General features: G+C 37.5%; 4 protein-coding genes and 1 non-coding gene across 12 annotated transcripts; 4 read left to right on the top strand and 1 right to left on the bottom strand.

Moving 5' to 3' along the window:
- Positions 1,451-6,532, top strand: LOC18786055 (NAC domain-containing protein 5). The gene is made up of 6 exons (XM_007220356.2): positions 1,451-1,843; positions 1,958-2,229; positions 2,487-2,639; positions 2,836-2,985; positions 5,544-5,807; positions 5,946-6,532. Exons 1-6 carry the CDS (start codon positions 1,654-1,656, stop codon positions 6,234-6,236), a joined length of 1,320 nt encoding a protein of 439 aa, XP_007220418.2. The 5' UTR covers positions 1,451-1,653; the 3' UTR covers positions 6,237-6,532.
- Positions 6,668-9,749, top strand: LOC18785736 (NAC domain-containing protein 100). Of its 3 annotated transcripts, none has more exons than XM_020558467.1 (7): positions 6,670-7,048; positions 7,298-7,560; positions 7,834-7,971; positions 8,151-8,351; positions 8,558-8,875; positions 9,019-9,057; positions 9,205-9,749. In XM_020558467.1, the coding sequence occupies exons 1-7, from the start codon at positions 6,865-6,867 to the stop codon at positions 9,475-9,477; spliced, it is 1,416 nt and encodes a 471-aa protein (XP_020414056.1). In that variant the 5' UTR covers positions 6,670-6,864; the 3' UTR covers positions 9,478-9,749. The 3 variants fall into 3 exon arrangements, with proteins under 3 accessions (XP_020414057.1, XP_020414056.1, XP_007218468.2); XM_007218406.2 differs by having other exon boundaries at positions 6,672-7,048; positions 8,606-8,875; XM_020558468.1 differs by lacking the exon at positions 9,019-9,057 and having other exon boundaries at positions 6,668-7,048.
- LOC18785758 (NAC domain-containing protein 62) lies at positions 11,082-13,961 on the top strand. 2 transcript variants are annotated; one of them, XM_020556497.1, is made up of 7 exons: positions 11,082-11,420; positions 11,626-11,885; positions 12,241-12,387; positions 12,580-12,750; positions 13,040-13,393; positions 13,544-13,566; positions 13,603-13,961. In XM_020556497.1, exons 1-7 carry the CDS (start codon positions 11,228-11,230, stop codon positions 13,829-13,831), a joined length of 1,377 nt encoding a protein of 458 aa, XP_020412086.1. In that variant the 5' UTR covers positions 11,082-11,227; the 3' UTR covers positions 13,832-13,961. The 2 variants fall into 2 exon arrangements, with proteins under 2 accessions (XP_020412086.1, XP_020412085.1); XM_020556496.1 differs by having other exon boundaries at positions 11,083-11,420; positions 13,544-13,961.
- TRNAM-CAU lies at positions 14,076-14,165 on the bottom strand. Its single transcript is given in 2 exon segments — positions 14,076-14,111; positions 14,128-14,165. It is a non-coding gene; the product is annotated as a tRNA-Met (tRNA).
- Positions 16,040-18,663, top strand: LOC18785958 (NAC domain-containing protein 83). 5 transcript variants are annotated; one of them, XM_020556341.1, is made up of 8 exons: positions 16,040-16,372; positions 16,480-16,778; positions 17,043-17,174; positions 17,274-17,498; positions 17,591-17,722; positions 17,828-17,974; positions 18,073-18,158; positions 18,274-18,663. In XM_020556341.1, exons 1-8 carry the CDS (start codon positions 16,192-16,194, stop codon positions 18,362-18,364), a joined length of 1,293 nt encoding a protein of 430 aa, XP_020411930.1. In that variant the 5' UTR covers positions 16,040-16,191; the 3' UTR covers positions 18,365-18,663. The 5 variants fall into 5 exon arrangements, with proteins under 5 accessions (XP_020411930.1, XP_007220422.2, XP_020411932.1 ...); XM_007220360.2 differs by having other exon boundaries at positions 17,268-17,498; positions 17,831-17,974; XM_020556340.1 differs by having other exon boundaries at positions 16,041-16,372; positions 17,268-17,498.

Genomic DNA, 20,222 nt, shown 5'->3' with positions numbered 1-20,222 from the left:
AATTTTTAATCTTTTATATAAAGTTCTTTTTTTTAAAGACCTTTTTCATTGGAGGAGCGATAACATAATAAGGTATCAGAGGTATTAGATATAGATAAACATAATAAGGTGCAAAAAAATGCTATCAAATATTGATGGAAAAAAAAGAGATACAAAGAAAGTTTGACGGTCACATTATTATGTGTTGTCATGTGTACGACAAGAGAATAGTCCTAGCCTGCCCCAGCTCTGGATCTTTGCCTTGGCCTGTGTAGTTTTAATAAATGAATATACGATTATGACATGATTGAATTAGTAAATATAAACTCGACTATGTGACGGCTATACTGAAAAATTCCTCCATGATGGGAAGCTTCTCGATCCCCGCCGGGAAGCACACAGAGCCATACATTTAATTTGACACGGTTAGAGTACGTGGGTGGGGTCCACCATATGCCACGACGAAAATTCCAAACTATGTAAGCAGAAGAAGCAAAGCAGCAGGCAGAAAGCCAAAGACTTTGATTAAGTTCCAGGGTTGTCAACTCCGTTTATTGGTTTTCCAACTTAATTATATGCAGAGGGACTTCGTTCTCTGTCGCTTAAAGAAAAATGTGAAAAAATCAGATGAGAATGCTGATGTTGCAACAACCTGTGATGAAGGTGAAACTCGCAATGCATATGGTAAGACTTTAATTTCCTGAAAAAGAGACATCAAAATAAAACCACCCTTGCTGCAAAGGGCGTGTAGAGTGTTCACTCTGCACACAAGGGTCCTTGGTTTGATTTTCCCCTCCCCCAAATTCACTGTATATATTAGATGAAAAAATAATAACCAACACTTATTTATTGTTCCAAATGCAGGAAGATAATCGGCCACCAGAAAATCTGGACTATTTTGAGCGGGAAAGGGATCGTTTGCTTGCAAATTCCCTTAGTAATAATGATCACAACGCATTTCCAACTGAATTTTCAGCTAATGACCAAGAGTTCTTAAGAACGCTTATTGTTGAACCACAATTTAGAGTAACCAGTGACAAAGACAGGGAACCAGTCCATCACCGGGTAAAAAAATGCTCTCGATTCGCTCCAAGAGCTACTGAACCACTCTACTTTTTTAGAATTTCAATTTTTTAAGGTCAAATTGTTTCAAAAAAAAATTATGAAGTTATTTAAAAAGATTAAATGAAGAAAAGTTATCCATAAAAAAAAAAAATTAGACTTAAATCATTCTTAAATAATTTAATAAAGTTGCAGATTTAAAATTTGAGTTCGAATGGTTGGGAGAAAAAATGATTTGAATCTGGGCAAAATCCAAATAGTTATTTTTTGGAGGGGAAAAATTTGGGTTTAGTCCCAAATGAGTTAGAGAAGGCCTATCGTGAGCGGGAGTGCGTGGGTGGGGTCTACCATATACCAGGACAAAAATTCCGAAGACATGTAAGCCGCAGAAGCAAAGCAGTACGCAGGAAGCCAAAGACTTGAAAGTCAATTCCGTACTGTTCTGTTGTTTTTAATCATTAGAAAAGGAAAAACCAACGCATTAATCTCAAAACCCGTTCCAATTTCCCAATTGCCTCTCACAACTCAACACTTGACAGAAACATATAGATCGTTGAATTAATCAAATCAACAAATTGTAACATTCTCTCTTCATAAAGGACAGACAGAGAGATGATCAGCTTCAGCAGAGCAGCAGAAGAAGAAGGTGACTTGTCACTGCCGGTGGGGTTTAGATTTCGTCCCACAGATGAAGAGCTGGTGGACTACTATTTGAAGAATAAGGTGCAGGGCATGGATTTCCATGCCGAAGGCATCATTGATGAAATTGATATCCTCAAGTTCGAGCCATGGAATTTAGTTGGTAATTATCAACAATATCAGTTCTTCAATTTTCTTGCTTCACTTGTAATTTGCATTTGAATCAGTCTCAAACTCAATTGGGTCCAATCCAAATGTTGTGTTTTATGTTATGCAGCGAAATCGTTGATGAAGCCGGACGATGAGAACGGGTTCTTCTTCAGTCAACCAGAGTACACCCAAAAAAAAAACACCAAGAGGAGCACCGAGGTAGGCTTTTGGAAGATAACAGGCAGAGAACATGAGATCAGGACTCGAGACAGGAGAAGAACCGTCATCGGCAAAAAGAGGATTCTGACCTTTTACATAGGTCATGGTCGCAATTCCGACAAGACCGACTGGGTCATGCATGAGTATTATATCCCTAAAGCCCATCCTAATGCCAACCAGGTCATCATTCTCTTTCTTTTTTGTACAATATGATATACATGTTGTGCTGTAGAAATTTAGTTTCGAAATCAACAGATGGCTTGAAATCGAAACCAACAGATGGCTCGAAATCGAAACCCTACCTACGAGCCAAATTGGTTTGTTATGTAAATATGCAAAACTTAGAGATGTCGGCTTGCGTTAGAAGTTACCTCATTTGATTTTCTATTGCCTCTGCTTTCATTACATAATTGGTTTTCCAACTTAATTATATGCAGAGGGACTTCGTTCTCTGTCACTGTCACTTGAAGAAAAATGTGAAAAAATCAGATGAGATTCATACTGATGTTGCAACAACCTGTGATGAAGGTGAGCCTAGTACTCACAATGCATCTGATTTCGAACATCCACCAGCACATGATATTCTAGAGGTGAGGCTTTCATTTTCCTGAGATGAGCTTCTTCGTATATATCCGGTGCAGTGCTGCAAGGGGCTTGTATTTAAGAGCTTTTATCTATGCACTCAAGCTCCTGTATTGGATTCCCCCCCCCCCCCCCCCCCCCAAAAAAAATTTGCTTGGACTTTGGAAAAACAAAAACAGCACTTATTTTTTCTTCCAAATGCAGGAATATGTTGATTACAATGCGTTGCAACCTGCATTTGCAGCGAATGACTCGGATGTTGAATTCGCAGAGTTCTTAGAGACGGTTCTTGTTGAACCAGATGATGGAGTAACCAGTGACACAGACATGGAACCATTCCATGGACATGGACAGGTAAAAAAAAAATGCTCTCCATTAGCTACTGGAGAACACTCCAATAGCTAATGAACCACGCTATGTTTATCTGTAGGAAAATATCACAAGGAGCCTCTGTAGTTTGTAGCAATGGGAATAATGTGCCACTACACAACTGAAACCAACATCATCTAGGACCCTCTGTAGTCTGTAGCAATGGGTGTGCCACTACACAACTGAAACCAACATCATCAGTGAACCACGCTATGTTTATCTGTAGGAAAATATCACAAGGACCCTCTGTAGTCTGTAGCAATAGGAATAATGTGCCACTACACAACTGAAACCAACATCACCAGTGGATTACAACATATAAATGTTGAATCTGTGTACGAGAATCTGAGAAAAAAAATATCGAAATGAAACCGAACAGATGAACACTAAAAAATCCTTTTAAAGTGCTTTAACACTTTTTTTAGCAATCATAATGTGATATAAATCTTGAAAGTAGTAAGCTTCTTTAACAAAACCATATGAATATCAACATTAGCAGCTTTATTGTTCACACATACCGTATGAATATCAACAAAATATAGTATACAGAATCACGAAAACGAAGGACATTGTTTTGTGTGCTCAAAACCAATACCTTCTTCTCCTGATCAATTAAACTCTCTGCACTTTGTAGTGTGAGTTTAACTGCTGACATAATCAAGATATAGGGGCTTCTTTTATAATTTACTAAGCCAGCAAAATCACTAGATTTACCAAAACCAGAAGGAAAATTTTGCTAATTGTCCAGTGTCAAAACCATATATAAGGAAACACACCTTTAGGTAGAAGTATTTACTGCAATACACTAATCTTGAGTCGGACTAATTCATCCGTCAATAACTTAAGGTCATGTTTGGTAACTATTGGCTTGGATAAGTCAGTAAATCTAAGATATATTGAAGGAGAAAATGAAGGTAGGGGTGAATGACTTTCCATGTTGAGGGGATTAGGAGGGATTAGTTATATCGTGTTGTTATCCAAACCATTGTGGTAAAAGAAAATTATCATGCAATAAACAAACAAAGAGCCAACTGTAAGTCATAATTCAGTCTCAGCTCATAGAAAAATATAGAAAAGAATTGGTTCCAGAATCTATTGATGGTGTTTGTTTATGAACAATAACAATGGCGTCATATCACTGAGTGTATTACATAAAAAAAGAAACTGTTTCTTACATCTAGGTCCAAAACGATTAGCTATTATTGGATTTAATCCACGCGTTTTTAGTTTTAGATGTAGGTCCTTTGACTTTATTTACTTTTTTTGTTGTGTCGATTTTACCCTTTGAGGTAAATAAGAAAAACATATTGAAAATCTAAATTTAATGCATAATTTCCTTGATAATATTTACCTAATATATACCATTTAATCAATGAAAGTAAGACCCACATATTATACCTATGCAATGGATAATAGGACAAAATATCTATACCATGGGATAAAATATCTACATCATAAGTTGAACGAACCACAAAACATCTTACCTATAAGTAAGGTGGAAAAATAAACAAGCAGAATATTAAATTACCTATAACCTAGTGTATAAAAACATAAGTCGGACAGTATATGCTACTTATATCTCCGGTACATAAAAAAGATAAGTGGTAAAGCGTATTACCTATAATTTAAATTCATAAACAAAAAGGCAAAAAAGAGTGGTACCTATATCTCATGTATATAAAAACACAAGTCAATTAATAACTTTTTTTTTTGTTTGTTAAAGGAATATGTTACCTATAATTTATATATATATATAATATGAAGAAAAATTTATCAAAAAATGTATTACCTATATCTCAGGTAAAGAATAACTATAAAGAACAAAATGATTGAACTTGATTCAAAGTTGACAATATATTCAACATATAATAATAATAATAATAATAATAATAATAATAATAATAATAATAATAATAATAATAATAATAATAATAATAATAATAATAATAATAATAAAAGAAGAAGCATAAGAAGAAGAAGAAGAAAAAGTCGATACTATGACTGCATAGCAAATGGACATTAGATCATGCTTCAGTGGGTCATTTGTGTCTTGGGATGAACCCCAAGTCTGATCTCCATTATTTTCTCATCTATTTTAACGAGTGTTTGGCTTCCTTTGAGCACTAAACTCATTCCATTATTTCTTTCTTATGTCAATGTACAACATTTAAAAAAGAAAAAAAAAATCTTCTTAATTAGGTGCTTTACTTACCATAAATTTAGTAATTTATTATAAAACCACCATAAAATTTGCTGCAATTAATAACTTCATTATTCCTTACGTTTTATGTGCTCAAGGGTAAATTGGATAAGGAAAGAAATATAGAACAGAAAATGATTTTAAAAATATAAAAATAAAAAGATTACATCGTACAATATTTAAAAAAGAATGTAATCCTATGTGATACATAAGTTAAAGGACTTGTATTAAATTCACCAAATCCGAGGATTAAACCCAACTTCCGGATGAAAATTTGAATCTATATCAACTTTTAAAAAAAAGAAATAACTTGCTCATATTTGTGGACACTTTTTTGTTTCAGACAGAAATGCTTAGTGAAGTATTCTATGGTTCGAGCCAGCCCAGCCGAGATACAGGTGGCATATTTCGTTACCAGATCTCTCCACAGTCTGCTTCTTCTGTCAATGTAGCACCTAAACCTCAGACTGATCGAGTTCAATTAAAGTCTGATACATCTCAAGAAGCACACGGACCACGACACCAATCAGGTCCCATCATTGATACTTCCGCTGACGAATATTATGCAAAGGAAAAAACACGCCCAAGAACGTATCCACCAGCAAAGGTGAGAGAACCAAAATTCCAGGACAGAGAACATGAGGAAAGGCTTTTTTTTTTTTTCTCTCTCTAAACTAGATATATGTTCTTATATTGAAGATTTGTAGAGGCTATTTCCTCAACTCAGTTTGGTTTCCTTTTGCAGCCCAAACAACCTGCATATCGTCGAACTGCTGCTGATTTGCCCCAGAAGCAGATCTCTCGAACAAATTCTAGCCAAGACAAGAAGGTGGCTCAAGGAAAAAATGCAGAAAAGGGTAGGGAGCAGACACAGAATAGAACAACCGTCAGCAATTGGAAGGGTTCCTTCATTACCTGGCAAACATCCTCGTTGACAACAAGTCCGCCATCAGCCTACATTTCCAAAATTTTTCTAGGCCTTTCTTTGTTCTATTTTTGTGTCCGGGAAGTAGTTTTATTTGGGGAGTGGAGCTAAGCTCACTCACCAGAAAATATTTCATTCTAGTACGAATAGAACCATCTATAAAATGGGTCTTATATTTCGGTACGCAAAAGATATAGGAATATAGTCCATATAATTTTTACAAATTCTATCAAATATTGATGGAAAAAAAAGAGATACAAAGAAGTTTGACGGTCACATTGTCATGTGTTGTTATGTGTACGACAAGATTATTACACGATAGATGTAGTATTAAGAAATGGATATACTATTATCACATGATTGAATTAGTAATATAAACTCGATTACGTGACGTCTTTACTGAAAAATTCCTCCATGATGGGAAGCTTCTCGATCCCCGCCGGGAAGCACACAGAGCCATACATTTAATTTCACACGGTTAGAGTGCGTGGGTGGGGTCCACCATATGACACGACAAAAATTCCAATTCCAAAACCATGAAGGCAGAAGAAGCAAAGCAGCAGGCAGAAAGCCGAAGACTTTGAAGTCAATTCCGTACAATTCTGTTGTTTTTAATCTTTCTGAAAGAAAAACCAAAACCAAACTGCCACAGCAACTCAACACTTAACAGAAACATACACAGACAGTTCAATTAATCCAATCAAAAAATTGTAACATTCTCAATTCATAAAAGGATAGGATGATCGTCATCAGCAGAGCAGCAGAAGACGACTTGTCAGTGCCAGTGGGGTTCAGATTTCATCCCACAGATGAAGAGCTGGTGACCCACTACTTGAAGAAGAAGCTGAAGGGCATGGATTCCCATGTCAGCAACATCATCCGAGAAATTGATATCTTAAAGTTCGAGCCTTGGGATTTACCTGGTAATTATCAACAAATCCCAGTTCTTTAAGTTTTTTTTCTTACTTCACTTTTCATTTGCATTTCAATCAATCTGAAACTCTCTTTATGCAATTGGGTCCAATCCAAATGTTGTGTTCTTACTTTTTTACCAAATCCCCAGTTATTGAATTTTCATTTTTTTGACAATTATTAATTTGCATTTCAATGAGTCTGAAACTTTGCATACGCAATTGGGTCAAATCCAAATAATGTGTTTTATGTTTATGCAGAGAGATCGTTGCTGAAGTCGGATGATGAGAATTGGTTCTTCTTCAGTCGACCAGAGTACAACAAGCACAAAAAAAACAGGACCACGCAGGAAGGCTTTTGGAAGATCACAGGCAGAGAACATCAGATCAAGGCTCGAGACAGCAGAAGTGTCATCGGTAGAAAGAGGATTCTGACCTTTTACAGAGGTCGTGTTCGTAGTTCCGAAAGGACCAACTGGGTCATGCATGAGTATTATATCCCTAATGACAATCCTAATGCTCAGGTCATCATTCTCTTTCCTTTTATTTTTCTTTTTAGTTTTATGGTTTTTGTTTTCCAGTCACATTAACACAATGCTCCTCTTTTACAATATGATATGCATGTTGTGCAATAGTTATTATTCAGTAATAATGGATTACTAATTTGCAGCTCGAAGGGGTTTCGATTTGGAAACCAATGGATGGCTCGAAATCGAAACCCCTTTGAGCCAAATTGGTTTGTTTTGTGGATTACTACTTTCATTACATAATTGGTTTTCCAACTTAATTATATGCAGAGGGACTTCGTTCTCTGTCGCTTAAAGAAAAATGTGAAAAAATCAGATGAGAATGCTGATGTTGCAGCAACCTGTGATGAAGGTGAAACTCACAACGCATCTGATGTAGAAAATCAACAAGTAAATGACATGAATATGGTGAGACTCTGATTTCCTGAAAATGAGACATCCAATAAACCAACCCTAGATGCAAAGGCCGTGTAGAGTGTTCACTCTGCACAGGAGGGTCCTTGGTTTGATTTTCCCCTCCCCAAATTCACTGTATATATTAGATGAAAAAAATAATAACCAACACTTATTTATTGTTCCAAATGCAGGAAGATAATCGGCCACCAGAAAATCTGGACTATTTTGAGCGGGAAAGGGATCGTTTGCTTGCAAATTCCCTTAGTAATAATGATCACAACGCATTTCCAACCGAATTTTCAGCTAATGACCAAGAGTTCTTAAGAACGCTTATTGTTGAACCACAATCTAGAGAAACCAGTGACACAGACAGGGAACCAGTCTATCACCAGGTGAAAAAATGCTCTCGATTCGCTCCAATAGCTACTGAACCACTCTACTTTTTTTTTTTGCCTGTCATTCACATTATTACAGTGTCATTCACAGTCCTTTCTAATGATACTTTTCCTATAGAAACTTAAAATCAAAATTTTGTAATGTGCTGATAGTTTGCACAGGTCAAACACTCAAAACTTTGCTTCATTTTTTGTCAGTATAGGCTTTGGAAACTTGCTCATTTTTTGGGACATATTTCTTTCATGTCCAGAGTTTACAAATGCGTTGTGAACCACAAATACCGTATGAACTACTACAATATGGTTCGAGCCAGTCCAGACGAGATACAGATGTTATACTTCATAACCAGTTATCCAGACAGGCTTCTTCCTCTGTCAATGTAGCATCCAAAGCTGGTACATATCAAAGAGAACACAGACCACAACAGCAATCAGGTCCCATCATTGTCTTTAGGGATACTTCCGCTGACGAATATTATACAAGGGAAAAAACACGCAGAATAACATATCCACCAGAAAAGGTGAGAGAACCAAAACTTCAGGACAGAGAACATGAAGAAAGGCCTTTGTTTTTGTTTTTTTTTTTCTCTAAACTTGATATATGTTCTTATATTGAAGCTTTGTAGAGGCTATTTCCTCAACTCAGTTTGGTTTCCTTTTGCAGCCCAAAGAACCTGAAAAACCTAAACCTAAACCAGAAAAGGTGAGAGAACCAAAACTGCAGCACAGAGAACACGAAGAAAGCCTTTTTTTTTTTTTTTTTTTTTTACTTCTCTACACTAGATATATGCTTTTATATTGAAGCTTTGTAGAGGCTATTTCCTCAACTCAGTTTGGTTTCCTTTTGCAGCCCAAAGAACCTCCATATCCTCGAACTGCTGCTGATTTTCCCCCGAAGCAGATCTCTATAACAAAGTCTAGCATAGACAAGAAGGTGCCTCAAGGCAGTATGGAGCAGACACAGAATAGAACAACACCCAGAAATTGGAAGGGTTCCTTCATTACCTGGCAAACATCCCCGTTGACAAGCCCCCCGTCAGTCTACATTTTCAACACGGTTCTAGGCGCGATTTTGTTCTTGTTTTGTGTCCGGGAAGTAGTTTTATATGGGGAGTGGTGCTAAACTCACTCACCAGAAAATAGTTAATTCTTGTTCCCTATATTCTGTAACACATTGAGTAATGCCAGTCTTACTGGGTACTTATTGTTTGGTATAAAAATATGCGCTAATCTCAGCCATGGCGATGGCTTTGCAGTGATGAAATGTTCATATATGCCTATAGAGATTAACAGTCTTTCTTTCTACTGACCAGATGTAAGGATGTATTGAATTGTATTGCTGGAGTTTCGAATATAGCAGTGTTTGCGTTATGTTGAATTGTTTGGAACCTTCAATTGTTGAAGTTCAAAAATAAAAAAAGACGAAATGGGGTGAGAGAGAGGCTCGAACTCTCGACCTCAGGATTACTCACTTTCCAAGCTATGAGACTACGCGCTAGCCAACTGCGCCGCCTTCCTGCGTGAAATGTTCAGGCAGGGGGTGGGGTTCGGCGGAGGGGTGTTTGATTCTTGATGGGACATTTTTTTATCATTATTTTTTTAAAATTTTTTTTTAAAGACTTAGAGAGTTAATAACATATTTAACTCATACACACTACACAAATGCTAAGATTCAAACCCAGAAAGATAATAACATATTACATGAAGAAGTAATTACTCCAGACCACTACACTAGCGAGTCATTTGCAAAAAAGTTGCAAAGAAATGCTTATATGGACTGATTAAATTCGTTAAATTAATCTAATACATGAGTATAAATGCACCGATGCAAAATACAGCACATTTAACGTGGATAGAGTGCCGGGGTCCACCTAGGGCTGGCAATGGGTCGTGTCGTGTTGGGATAATAAACGTGTCAAGAATGCTCAACCCGAACCCAACCCATTTAATAAACGTGTCGTGTCAGGTTCGGGTCGTCTTTTATCGTGCAGGTTTCGAGTCGTGTAACGGGTTTATAAAGAATAACATGCATGTTACAAAACTCACAACCGAAAAAATTTTAATTAAAAAAAAACAGAGAGAGTAGAGAAAATATAAGGAAAAGAAAGAAAAAAAAAGATAGAGAGAGGAGAGAAGAGAGAAGCTAAAGAAAGAAAAAAATAGAGAGAGAGAGAGAGAGAGAGAGAGAGAGAGAGAGAGAGAGAGAGAGAGAGGAGAGAAGATTGAAGGAAAGTAAGAAAGAAAAAAGAGAGATGAGAGAAAACTGAAGAGAAGGAAAAAAAAAAGAGAGAAGAGGAAAGGAAAAGAGAGGAAAAAAAAAAGAGGAGAAGAAAGAAGGAAAAAAAAAACAAAGAGGAGAAGAGACGGGTTGACGGGTTGTACACGGGTTGACACGACCCGTGACACGACCCGTTTAATAAACGGATTAGATAGGTATTATAGCGGGTTAGCGGGTTGACCCGAAACCCACCCGTTTATTAAACGGGTCAGAACGGGTTGACCCGAAATTGACCTGTTTTTTTATCGTGCGGGTTGAACCCGCTAATTTCTCGTGCGAATTTCGAATCGTGTATCGGGTCGTATCCGAAATTGCCACCCCAGGGTCCACCATATGCCACCACAAAAATTCAAAACCCACGTAAGCACCAGAGGCAGAAAGCCAAAGACTTGGAAGTCAATTCCGTTTCCGTACGCTTCTGTTGTTTTCAATCATTAAAAAACAAGAACCGACCTCATTAATCACAAAAACCCAGCATTCCAATTTCCCAATTGTCTGTCACTCACTCTCACAGCAACTCAACACTTGGCAGAAACATACAGATCAATTAATCAAATTGTACCAATCTCTCTTCATAAAGTAAAAGGACAGAGAGATGGCCAGACTCAGCCGAGCAGCAGAAGAAGAAGAAGGTGACTTGTTACTGCCGGTGGGGTTCAGATTTCGGCCCACAGATGAAGAGCTGGTGAACTACTATTTGAAGAATAAGCTGGAGGGCATGCATTCCCATGCCGAAAACATCATTGATGAAATTGATATCCTCAAGTTCGAGCCTTGGGATTTACCTGGTAACTACAGCAATCCCAGTTCTTAAATTTTCATTCTTTTTCTTACTTCATTTGTAATTTGCATTTCAATCAGTCTGAAACTCTCTACACGCAAGTGGGTCCAATCCCAGTTCTTGATTTTTCTTTTTTTTACTTTTTCAATTTGCATTTCAATGAGTCTGAAGCTCTGTCTATGCAATTGGGTCCAATTAAAATGTTTATGCAGACAAATCGTTGATAAAGTCGGACGATGAGAATTGGTTCTTCTTCTACAAATACAAAAAGGGAAGTAGGGCCACAAAGGAAGGCTTTTGGAAGATCACAAGCAAAGATCGTGTGATCAAGGCTCGCGACAACAGAACTGTCATCGCCAAAAAGAGGATTCTGACCTTTTACATAGGTCGCGTTCGTGAGTCCACGAAGACCAACTGGGTCATTCATGAGTATTATATCCCTGATGATGCCCATCCCAATGCTAATAAGCAGGTCATCATTTTCTCTTCTTTTTCTCTCTCTCTTTTTTTTTTTTTTGGTTTCTTTTTCCTTTTTATGGTTTTTGTTTTCCAGCACCAATAACACAATGCTGCTCTTTACAACATGATATACATGTTGTGCTATAGAATTTTAGTCATAATGAATTACTAATTTGCAGCTCAAAGGGGTTTCGAATTTAAAATCAATGAATGGCTCAAGGCTCAAAGTCGAAACCCCTTGGAGCCAATTTGGTTTGTTTTGTAAATATGCAAAACTAGGAGACGGCCGCTTGCGTTGGAACGCCATTTGATTTTCTATTGCCTCTACTTTCATTACATAATTGGTTTTCCAACTTAATTATATCCAGAGGGACTTCGTTCTCTGTCGCTTAAAGAAAAATGTGAAAAAATCAGATGAGAATGCTGATGTTGCAACCTGTGATGAAGGTGAACCTAGTACTCACAATGCATCTGCTTTTGAAAATCAACCAGTACATAGCATGGAGAGTCTAGAGGTGAGAGTCGTGAGACTTTAATTTCCTGATATGAGCTTCTTCATATATATCTGGTGCAAATGGCTTTGAGCTCAAGTGTTTATGAGCATTCACCCTGCACACGACGATCCTGGGTTTGATTTCCCACTACCCAAATTCACTGTATACAGTTAAAAACAATTAACCAACACTTATTTATTGTTCCAAGTGCAGGAAGATATTCAACAACGAGAAAATCCGGACTACTTTGAGCGGACAATGGATCGTTGGCTTGCAAGTTCCCGTAGCAATAATGATCACAATGCGACATTTGCAGATAATGACTCGGAGTCTGAATTTGAAGAGGCCTTAAGAACGTTAATCCCAAAACCAGTCCATGCACGGGTAAAAAAATGTTCTCGTGTAGCTATTTTAGAGCACTCCAATAGCTAGTGAACCACATTATGTTTATCTGTAGGAAAATATCACTAGGAATCGCTGTAGTAATGTGAATAATGTGCCTGTCATTCACATTATTACAGTCCTTTCTAATGATATTGTCCTATAGATATGAGAATCAAAATTTTATGCTGTGTTGATAGTTTGCACAGGTCAAACACTCGAAACTTTGCTTCATTTTTTGTTAGTATAGGCTCGGGAAACTTGTTCATATTTTTTGACATTTTTCTTTCAGGTGGTGGGTTTGCAAGGTCGTACATATACTTCAAGTCCGCCCATGCGAGATACAGAGGTTATACTTCATAACCAGTTATCCAGACCGGCTGCTTCCCCTGTCCATGTAGCACCTAAACCTCAGACGTCTGAGCTTCAACTACAGTCTGGCACATCTGAAGGAACACACAGACCACAACCAAGATCCATCAATGTCTTAAGGGATACTTCCGCTGTCAATGTAGATGCATTTAACGTTTCCATTAATTGTATACAATTAGCGACTGACGACGAATATTATACAAAGGAAAGAACACGAAGAAGAAGATATCCACCAGTGGGCAAATTGAGAGAAATAAAACTACAGCAAAGCAAGGTGAGAGAAGTAAAAACTGCTGCACAGAGAACATGAAGAGAGTCTTGGTTTTTTTTTTTTTTTCTTTCTCTACAGTAGTTATATATATGCCCTTCTATTGAAGCTTTGTAAAGGCTATTTCCTCAACTCAGTTTGGTTTCCTTTTTGCAGGCCAAAGAACCTGAAGAACGTAGAACTTCTGTTGATTTGCCCCAGAAGCAGATCTCTATAACAAAGTCTAGCATAGACAGGAAGGTAGCTCAAGGCAAAAATGCAGAAAAGGATGTGGAGCAGACACAGAATAGAACAACCCCCAGCAATTGGAAGGGCTCCTTCATTACCTGGCAAACATTCCCTTTGACAAGTCCCCCATCAGTCTACATTTGCAACACGGTTCTAGGCGCGATTTTGTTCTATTTTTGTGTCCGGGAAGTAGTTTTATATGGGAAGTGGTGCTAAACTCACTGACCAAGAAATACTTCATTCTTGTTCTCTATATTCTATAACGCATTGAGTAATGCCAGTCTTACTGGCTACTTTCCGTTTGCTATAAAAGTATGGGCTAATGTCAGCCATGGCCTTGCAGTGACAAAATGTTGATATATAGTATATAGAGATCAACAGTCTTTCGTTCTACTGACCAGACGTAAGGATATCTGAAATTGTTTGGAAGTTAGAACCTTTACAAAAAGAAAAAATGAAATGGGGTGAGAGAGGCTCGAACTCTCGACCTCAGGATAACTCAACTTTTAAGCTATGAGACCTACGCGCTAGCCAACTGCGCCACCACCCCTTGTTGTCCATTGCTTGCTTTTTTTGAGTTTTATAACAAAGACAAATACGGTGAAAGCGTTGGGCTTATTGGTTGGAGTACATTTCCCAAGTTTTATGTGGCTCTAAATGGGTCATTGCAATCTTATTGTACAGAAGATGAGGCCCAAAACCCAAAAAAAAAATCCAAAACAAATTACAGCTTAAGTTTAAAGCCCATAGCTACCCACCACCTCAAAAACTTGGCTTGGTGGTTGCACTTACGTGGTTAATGGCACATTGCTCAGCAGCATAGCATGATCACGAGAATTATATAGTGAGGCCTTATATATAGGTGAGACTCTATCATCGTTGGATTAAATTGGTTAGCATGATTTTACGGTTAAGAGATAGGACCTCATCTAAGGGCATATATAAGGCCCTCACTATAGAATGACTCAGCATGAACATATATATTAGATTCCAGATCCATCTAAGGGTTGTGCCGAATCCTTTCTAGAGGTCCAAACGGTATGAAAGAGAGCTGCATTACCATTGAAATTTGGAGCATAAAAAAAAAAGTAAGGCTTCCTAGACACGGTTTGATTATATCATAAACCATCTTTAACATAACAGTTTCAATGTGATCAATAATATAATTCATATCATACGGTTTTGAATAACCCCATTTATGAATTACACTTTTATTGTGAAATTCACAGTGTGGTCCTATCTTTATTAATTACGTGGAAGTACATAATTAAAAGTTAGATAATCTGATTCTCTCAAAAAATAAAAATAAAAGTGAGATGATTTGATTTATTAGAAACGTACAGTAGCAACTGGAAAGTGGGGAATATATAAAGAGGGAAAAGAAAAAAAACAAATGTGAATGATGGTACTTTATTTGGTCCGATAATTTGAAGAAGACTACCTGGTGAGGAAGTTCATGAAAGATTACTTGGGGAAAAATTCTTAAAAGCCTATTGGACATCACCATTTTCCAATCACAAAATTCTGAAATATTTTTCATAAATAGAGAGAGAGAGAGAGAGAGAGAGAGAGAGAGAGAGGGATCCCTCATCCACAAACACACAATCACATCAAAATCAAAACCTTTATCAGTTGGCATGCCAAAATTCTTTTTATTTTTTGGGATTTTTGTTTATAGGACGGATGGAACAGAGATGGATCAAGATTCAAGATGAACATCAGCCAATCCCAATGGAATCAGGAAAAGGTAAGGAAATGGAAATGACATTTCCATAGTGAAATGTTTGTTTTGCAGTTTCATGCTTTTCCACATTTCTGCCTGTTTTGGTTGGTTAGCAAAATGTACTTTATGCACTTTAAAGTGTATGTAAGCATGTGTATTTGTATTTAGAAGAATCTAGAATTAAACAATCTGGAATAGTTAAAACGCCATTTGTGTACTATTGTTTCAGTGCAGGTAGAGTTAAGTTTGGTTACGAGTGCCAACATCAAGTAGCCCATTTCTTTAAATAAAATAATTTTAAAAAAAAAACTATCGATGCTAAAAAATTCAATTTTAATTTCTTTTCAAGCACTCTCATACCTTTCTTTTTTATTTTTTTTTAAATAACAAAGATAGCAGATTGATGCTACGTACACAATTTATATTTTTAATTTCTACGATATATGATGTTCATGTAAGGAAAACAAATATGCTATCTGTTTAAATTGTAATTACCTCCTTAAATTTATTCTTATTCTGTTTAAATTTTGATGTGGAATTCACTGTAGGAAAAGGACCTCTAACAGATTTTGACTTGAGGGAGATTCCAAAATGCAGTCTTCTTAGAGTTGAACTTCCAAAGGCGGTTGATGAAAAAAAAGAAAGAAAACGCGTGTCGAGTCAGCAACCCTTGTTTAAGAAGTTCAGGACTTAATTCCTTGGAGAGATTGGATGATCAAACAGTAGTGACAGTGTGACTGAGTGTGTCTATAAAATACAACTTCACTCTACTGATGCGATTGCAGCTTCTTCTTGATTGCTTATTATATCTACAGACAGAGAGAGACAGAGAGAAAGAGAGAGAGATAGATAGATGGGAAGCAAGTGCTACAGAAAAACAGAAGGGGATCCAATGCCACTAGGGTTCAGATTCCATCCCACTGAAGAGGAATTAGTGGACTATTATTTGAAGAACAAGAGACAGGACAGGGATTTTAATGTTAACCACATCCCCGAGATCGATATCTGCAAGTACGACCCTTGGGAAATACCTGGTAATAATCCCTCAAGCTATCTTGTTCTGTTTGTAGTTCTTGCTACTTCAAGACATGAATTGGGTTGGTTTCAAATTTTGATATTTTGCTTTGTGTTGCATATGCAGGGCTCATGTTCACAGAGCAAGACTCTCCATATCATGATATGGAGTGGTTCTTCTTCAGCCTAAGGGATTACAAGTACACCAACAGCAATCGCTCCAACAGGGCCACACCGCATGGCTCCTGGAAAATCACTGGGAAGGAACGTATGATCAGGGCTCGAGGGTCCAATGCTGTTATTGGGACAAAGAGGACCATGACCTTCTATGAACGTGGTGTGCCGAAATCAAAGAAGACCAACTGGGTCATGCACGAGTATAATCTCTTTGAAAGTGAAGCCAGTCCTGATCCTCAGCTGGCCGAGGTCATTCTCTTTCATCCATGCTTGATTATTTACAAAGTTTGTTACTTGGTCCTGTGTTTGGATTATGCAGCATCAAGTTTTGTCTATTGGATTAGTGTTTCATGTTTGTCATAGTGGTGGAGTTTTAAATGCACAATCAGGTTGTGTTTGGTTGTGTAATGATTTTGATGTGTGTGCTCTTATAAGAATTGAAATTGATGGTAGTTGATAGCTCAATGTGGGAAGGTACTAATGATTTTGATATGGGGTCTCCAACTTATGCAGAGGGATTTTGTTCTCTGTCGAACGAAGAAAAACCCTGATAAGAAGGATACTTCAGTCTTCGCTGAAGGTGAACCTAGCAGCTACAATTTGTATAATTGTGAAGATGAAGCTGCTGCTGATGTGACTCCAGAGGTGAGAATGGGCGTACTCTTTTCCTTTTGAACATTTTTCTTATGAAACACAAGAATTTTGGATCTTAATACTTCGCTCTTTTGTGCACTTTAGTCACAGGATCACAGCCCCTCCACACTGCAATCACCAGCATACATAGAGCTGGGAGATGTTCTGCAAGTTAATGTCCTTCATGAAGATTGTAAAGATATGCAATCACCATTTGGAGATAATGACTACTCAGTTACCGATAAGAATTATTTTTCAACCTTTGATGAAGGTGAACCCCATGGCTTCACCGTTTCTGATATCGAAAATGAAGTCGCATGTGATATGTCTCAAGAGGTGAGTATAAACATGCTTTTTGACGTTTTGATATGAACTTAACATAAGGCAGAATATTATCTCGAAACTTGATCTACATGTTCTTAATCCAGCTATATGCTCAGCAAGAAAAAAACAGCTATAGGCTCACACCTCAGTCACCAACATTCAGGAATCTGGAAGATTTTATGTATATTAATGCCTCTGATTTTGGAAATGAAACTGCAAATAATATGGTTCTAGAGGTGAATCCAAACATACTTCTTGGCATTTATGATACTAACTTCTTAGTATGGAATACAAGAAGTATACATTAACTTACGCTTCCTTGTTTGTGATTCTTAATTCAGCAGGCACAGGATTACTACTCCTTCACACTGCCGTCACCAATATACAGCGAACTGGGAAGTGTCCCTCATTTTGATGTCTATAATAATGAATGGAAATCTACATATGCTAATTTTGAAAATCAAACTACAGATGAAAGGATTTCGGAGGTAGAATGAGCATACTCTTTGAACGTTTTGTTATATAAACTTCTTATTATGGATTTATCCAAACTTAACCGCTTACTTATTTGTAATTCTTAACATAGGAATGTCCTCAGCCAAAAGAGAATCTAAGATCAATCTTATCTGCATCTCAGCTAGAGGATTACACATCGCAGACGCTAATGGACACGTAAGTGTGAAATGTTTTGCATGACTATAACTACATTGAATGCATTGAGTTTTAATCCCAGAAAGTTCTTGAATAAAGTTATTGTTAACTAGAATTATTACTTCCATGAAAACAGAGAAGAATATCAAATGAGGCCTTGTGAAATAGGCAGAGAAGGGGCAGCTGGGATGAATTGGGAGGGCTCATTCTTTAATATTTTCCCCTGAAGCCGTAGATCGAAGTCCTTTATGGCATAATATTCGAGTTGTAGTTCTAGCCTTAGAGCAATGCTTTTGTTCTGCAATTGCTATTCTGGAATTGGCGCATTGTAAGAGCTGCTCTACATGACTGCTGGAATCTCATTCTACGCATATGTATTAGTATTAAAACAAATATTGTATCCATTTTTCTTTTCAATACTATCCTTGTGAGTAATATTGTATTGTGTATGCCACAATGTTCCTTATATTTGTACCCACAATGTTCTCTTCTTATTTTGGCAATCCTTAACTTCAATTCCAAATGGTGCACAAAAATCTTCACTCATTTTCCTTTGGGTTTTAACAAGAAAACTTCAAAATATATTATAACCCTTGGATTACAAGACAATGATAGATAAGACAATAAGATGATCTAGGTTCCTTCTCTTCCTATTGTACTCTTTGTTGAACCCACCAGATATTTAAATGGATAACACGATATATGTTCGTAGCTTTCGGATATATAAAAATAGGTTTAGACTGTAATCTGTCTTTTCTTTAGGAATGTATTTCGTAGGTCAAGTACATGAGATTTTGGAGAGGCAGGAAGGAATCGTCCCCTTCTTACAAAGGTTCTATCCCTATTTATAGGGGGATTCGATGATGGGATGTATTAACAAGCCGACCGCCTCGGCTCCAAGCTGAGCCGCATATGTCACCTCATTCACGGTGGCCTGTATTCTTTGTCTCTGCTGGGTAGGGGGGCGCCGCTAGCAGAGTAGGCCTCTTGTTAGGCATGGGGACAGTCTTGTCTTGATGGGATGAGGTCTTGTCATCAGTGAGGGTGGTCCCTTATATTGTGGCTTTTGGCAGGGTAGTGTTTAGGAGCCGAGGCCGAGGTCTTTTTAGGTGTAAGGTGTTCTAAGGAGTCCACATGTCGTCTTTTGATTGGGCAGCTTGGCTCGGTGTATGCTGAGCGTCAACACTCTTCTTCTTTTTTGGTCGGAAACTAAATCCATCAGTGCATAATGTGCATTACGTCAAAGAAGGATCATATAAACACATAACAAGGGCCCCAACCACAAAAGGATTACTTCAAAGAAGGATCAGAGAAACACTGAACAAGGGCCCAAACTACAAAAGGAGATAGACAGTTAAGAGATAGACAATTTGATCCAACAGTTAAGAGATAGAGCCTAATCTAAAAGCCCTAGATAAGGCCCTCACTATAGAATGACTCGTGCCCATACAGCCACAATAAGAATTCTATAGTAAGGGCCTTATATGGCCCTTAGATAAGACCTTATCTCTTAATCGTTGGATTAAATTGGTTAGCCATTTGATCAAATTAATTAGCCTGATCGAACGGTTAAGAGATATGACCTCATATAAGAACCATATATAAGGCCCTCACTATAGAATCCTAGCCACAAAGCAAAAGAAAACAGAAGCCAAATAAGCGTTATATGTGGGCTCTAATTGGGTCCTTGGTATCCTATTGTACTGGATAAAAGGCCCACAACCCATCTCAAAATCTTGGCTTGGTAGCTGGTGAGTCATTCTATAGTGGGGGCCTTATATATGGCTCTTAAGTGAGGTCCTATCTCTTAACCGTTGGATTAGGCTAACCAATGTGATCCAACCGTTAAGAGATATGGCCTCACTTAAGGGCCATATATAACTTTTTCACCATAGAATTCTTAGAGAGCTGGTACCTGCATAAACATATATCAGATTCTAGATCCTTCAAGGGTAATGCCCCATCCTTTTCAGTGGTCCAAATGGTTTGAATAAGAGCTGCATTACCATTGAAAATTGGTGCATAAGGAAAAAAGGTAAGACTTCATAGAGGCAGTTTGATTTTATTGTCACCGTCTTTAATAGA

This window comes from Prunus persica, chromosome G2 (assembly GCF_000346465.2).
Source record: "Prunus persica cultivar Lovell chromosome G2, Prunus_persica_NCBIv2, whole genome shotgun sequence".
Taxonomy (NCBI): Eukaryota; Viridiplantae; Streptophyta; class Magnoliopsida; order Rosales; family Rosaceae; genus Prunus; species Prunus persica.
The sequence above is the reverse complement of the archived record's forward strand: the minus strand, read 5'-3'. Positions and strand labels throughout refer to the sequence as shown.

Excerpts from the sequence above, each read along its gene's own strand:
- LOC18786055 (XM_007220356.2), top strand. The coding sequence starts at position 1,654 with ATGATCAGCTTCAGCAGAGCAGCAGAAGAAGAAGGTGACTTGTCACTG. Across the intron at positions 1,844-1,957 it reads CGAGCCATGGAATTTAGTTG|CGAAATCGTTGATGAAGCCG; the intron begins GTAATTATCAAC and ends TATGTTATGCAG. Across the intron at positions 2,230-2,486 it reads CCCATCCTAATGCCAACCAG|AGGGACTTCGTTCTCTGTCA; the intron begins GTCATCATTCTC and ends AATTATATGCAG.
- LOC18785736 (XM_020558467.1), top strand. The coding sequence starts at position 6,865 with ATGATCGTCATCAGCAGAGCAGCAGAAGACGACTTGTCAGTGCCAGTG. Across the intron at positions 8,352-8,557 it reads GGGAACCAGTCTATCACCAG|GCTTTGGAAACTTGCTCATT; the intron begins GTGAAAAAATGC and ends TTGTCAGTATAG. Across the intron at positions 8,876-9,018 it reads TAACATATCCACCAGAAAAG|CCCAAAGAACCTGAAAAACC; the intron begins GTGAGAGAACCA and ends TTCCTTTTGCAG.
- LOC18785758 (XM_020556496.1), top strand. The coding sequence starts at position 11,228 with ATGGCCAGACTCAGCCGAGCAGCAGAAGAAGAAGAAGGTGACTTGTTA. Across the intron at positions 12,388-12,579 it reads ATAGCATGGAGAGTCTAGAG|GAAGATATTCAACAACGAGA; the intron begins GTGAGAGTCGTG and ends TTCCAAGTGCAG. Across the intron at positions 12,751-13,039 it reads CAAAACCAGTCCATGCACGG|GTGGTGGGTTTGCAAGGTCG; the intron begins GTAAAAAAATGT and ends TTTTTCTTTCAG.
- LOC18785958 (XM_020556340.1), top strand. The coding sequence starts at position 16,192 with ATGGGAAGCAAGTGCTACAGAAAAACAGAAGGGGATCCAATGCCACTA. Across the intron at positions 16,373-16,479 it reads CGACCCTTGGGAAATACCTG|GGCTCATGTTCACAGAGCAA; the intron begins GTAATAATCCCT and ends TTGCATATGCAG. Across the intron at positions 18,159-18,273 it reads TCGCAGACGCTAATGGACAC|AGAAGAATATCAAATGAGGC; the intron begins GTAAGTGTGAAA and ends CCATGAAAACAG.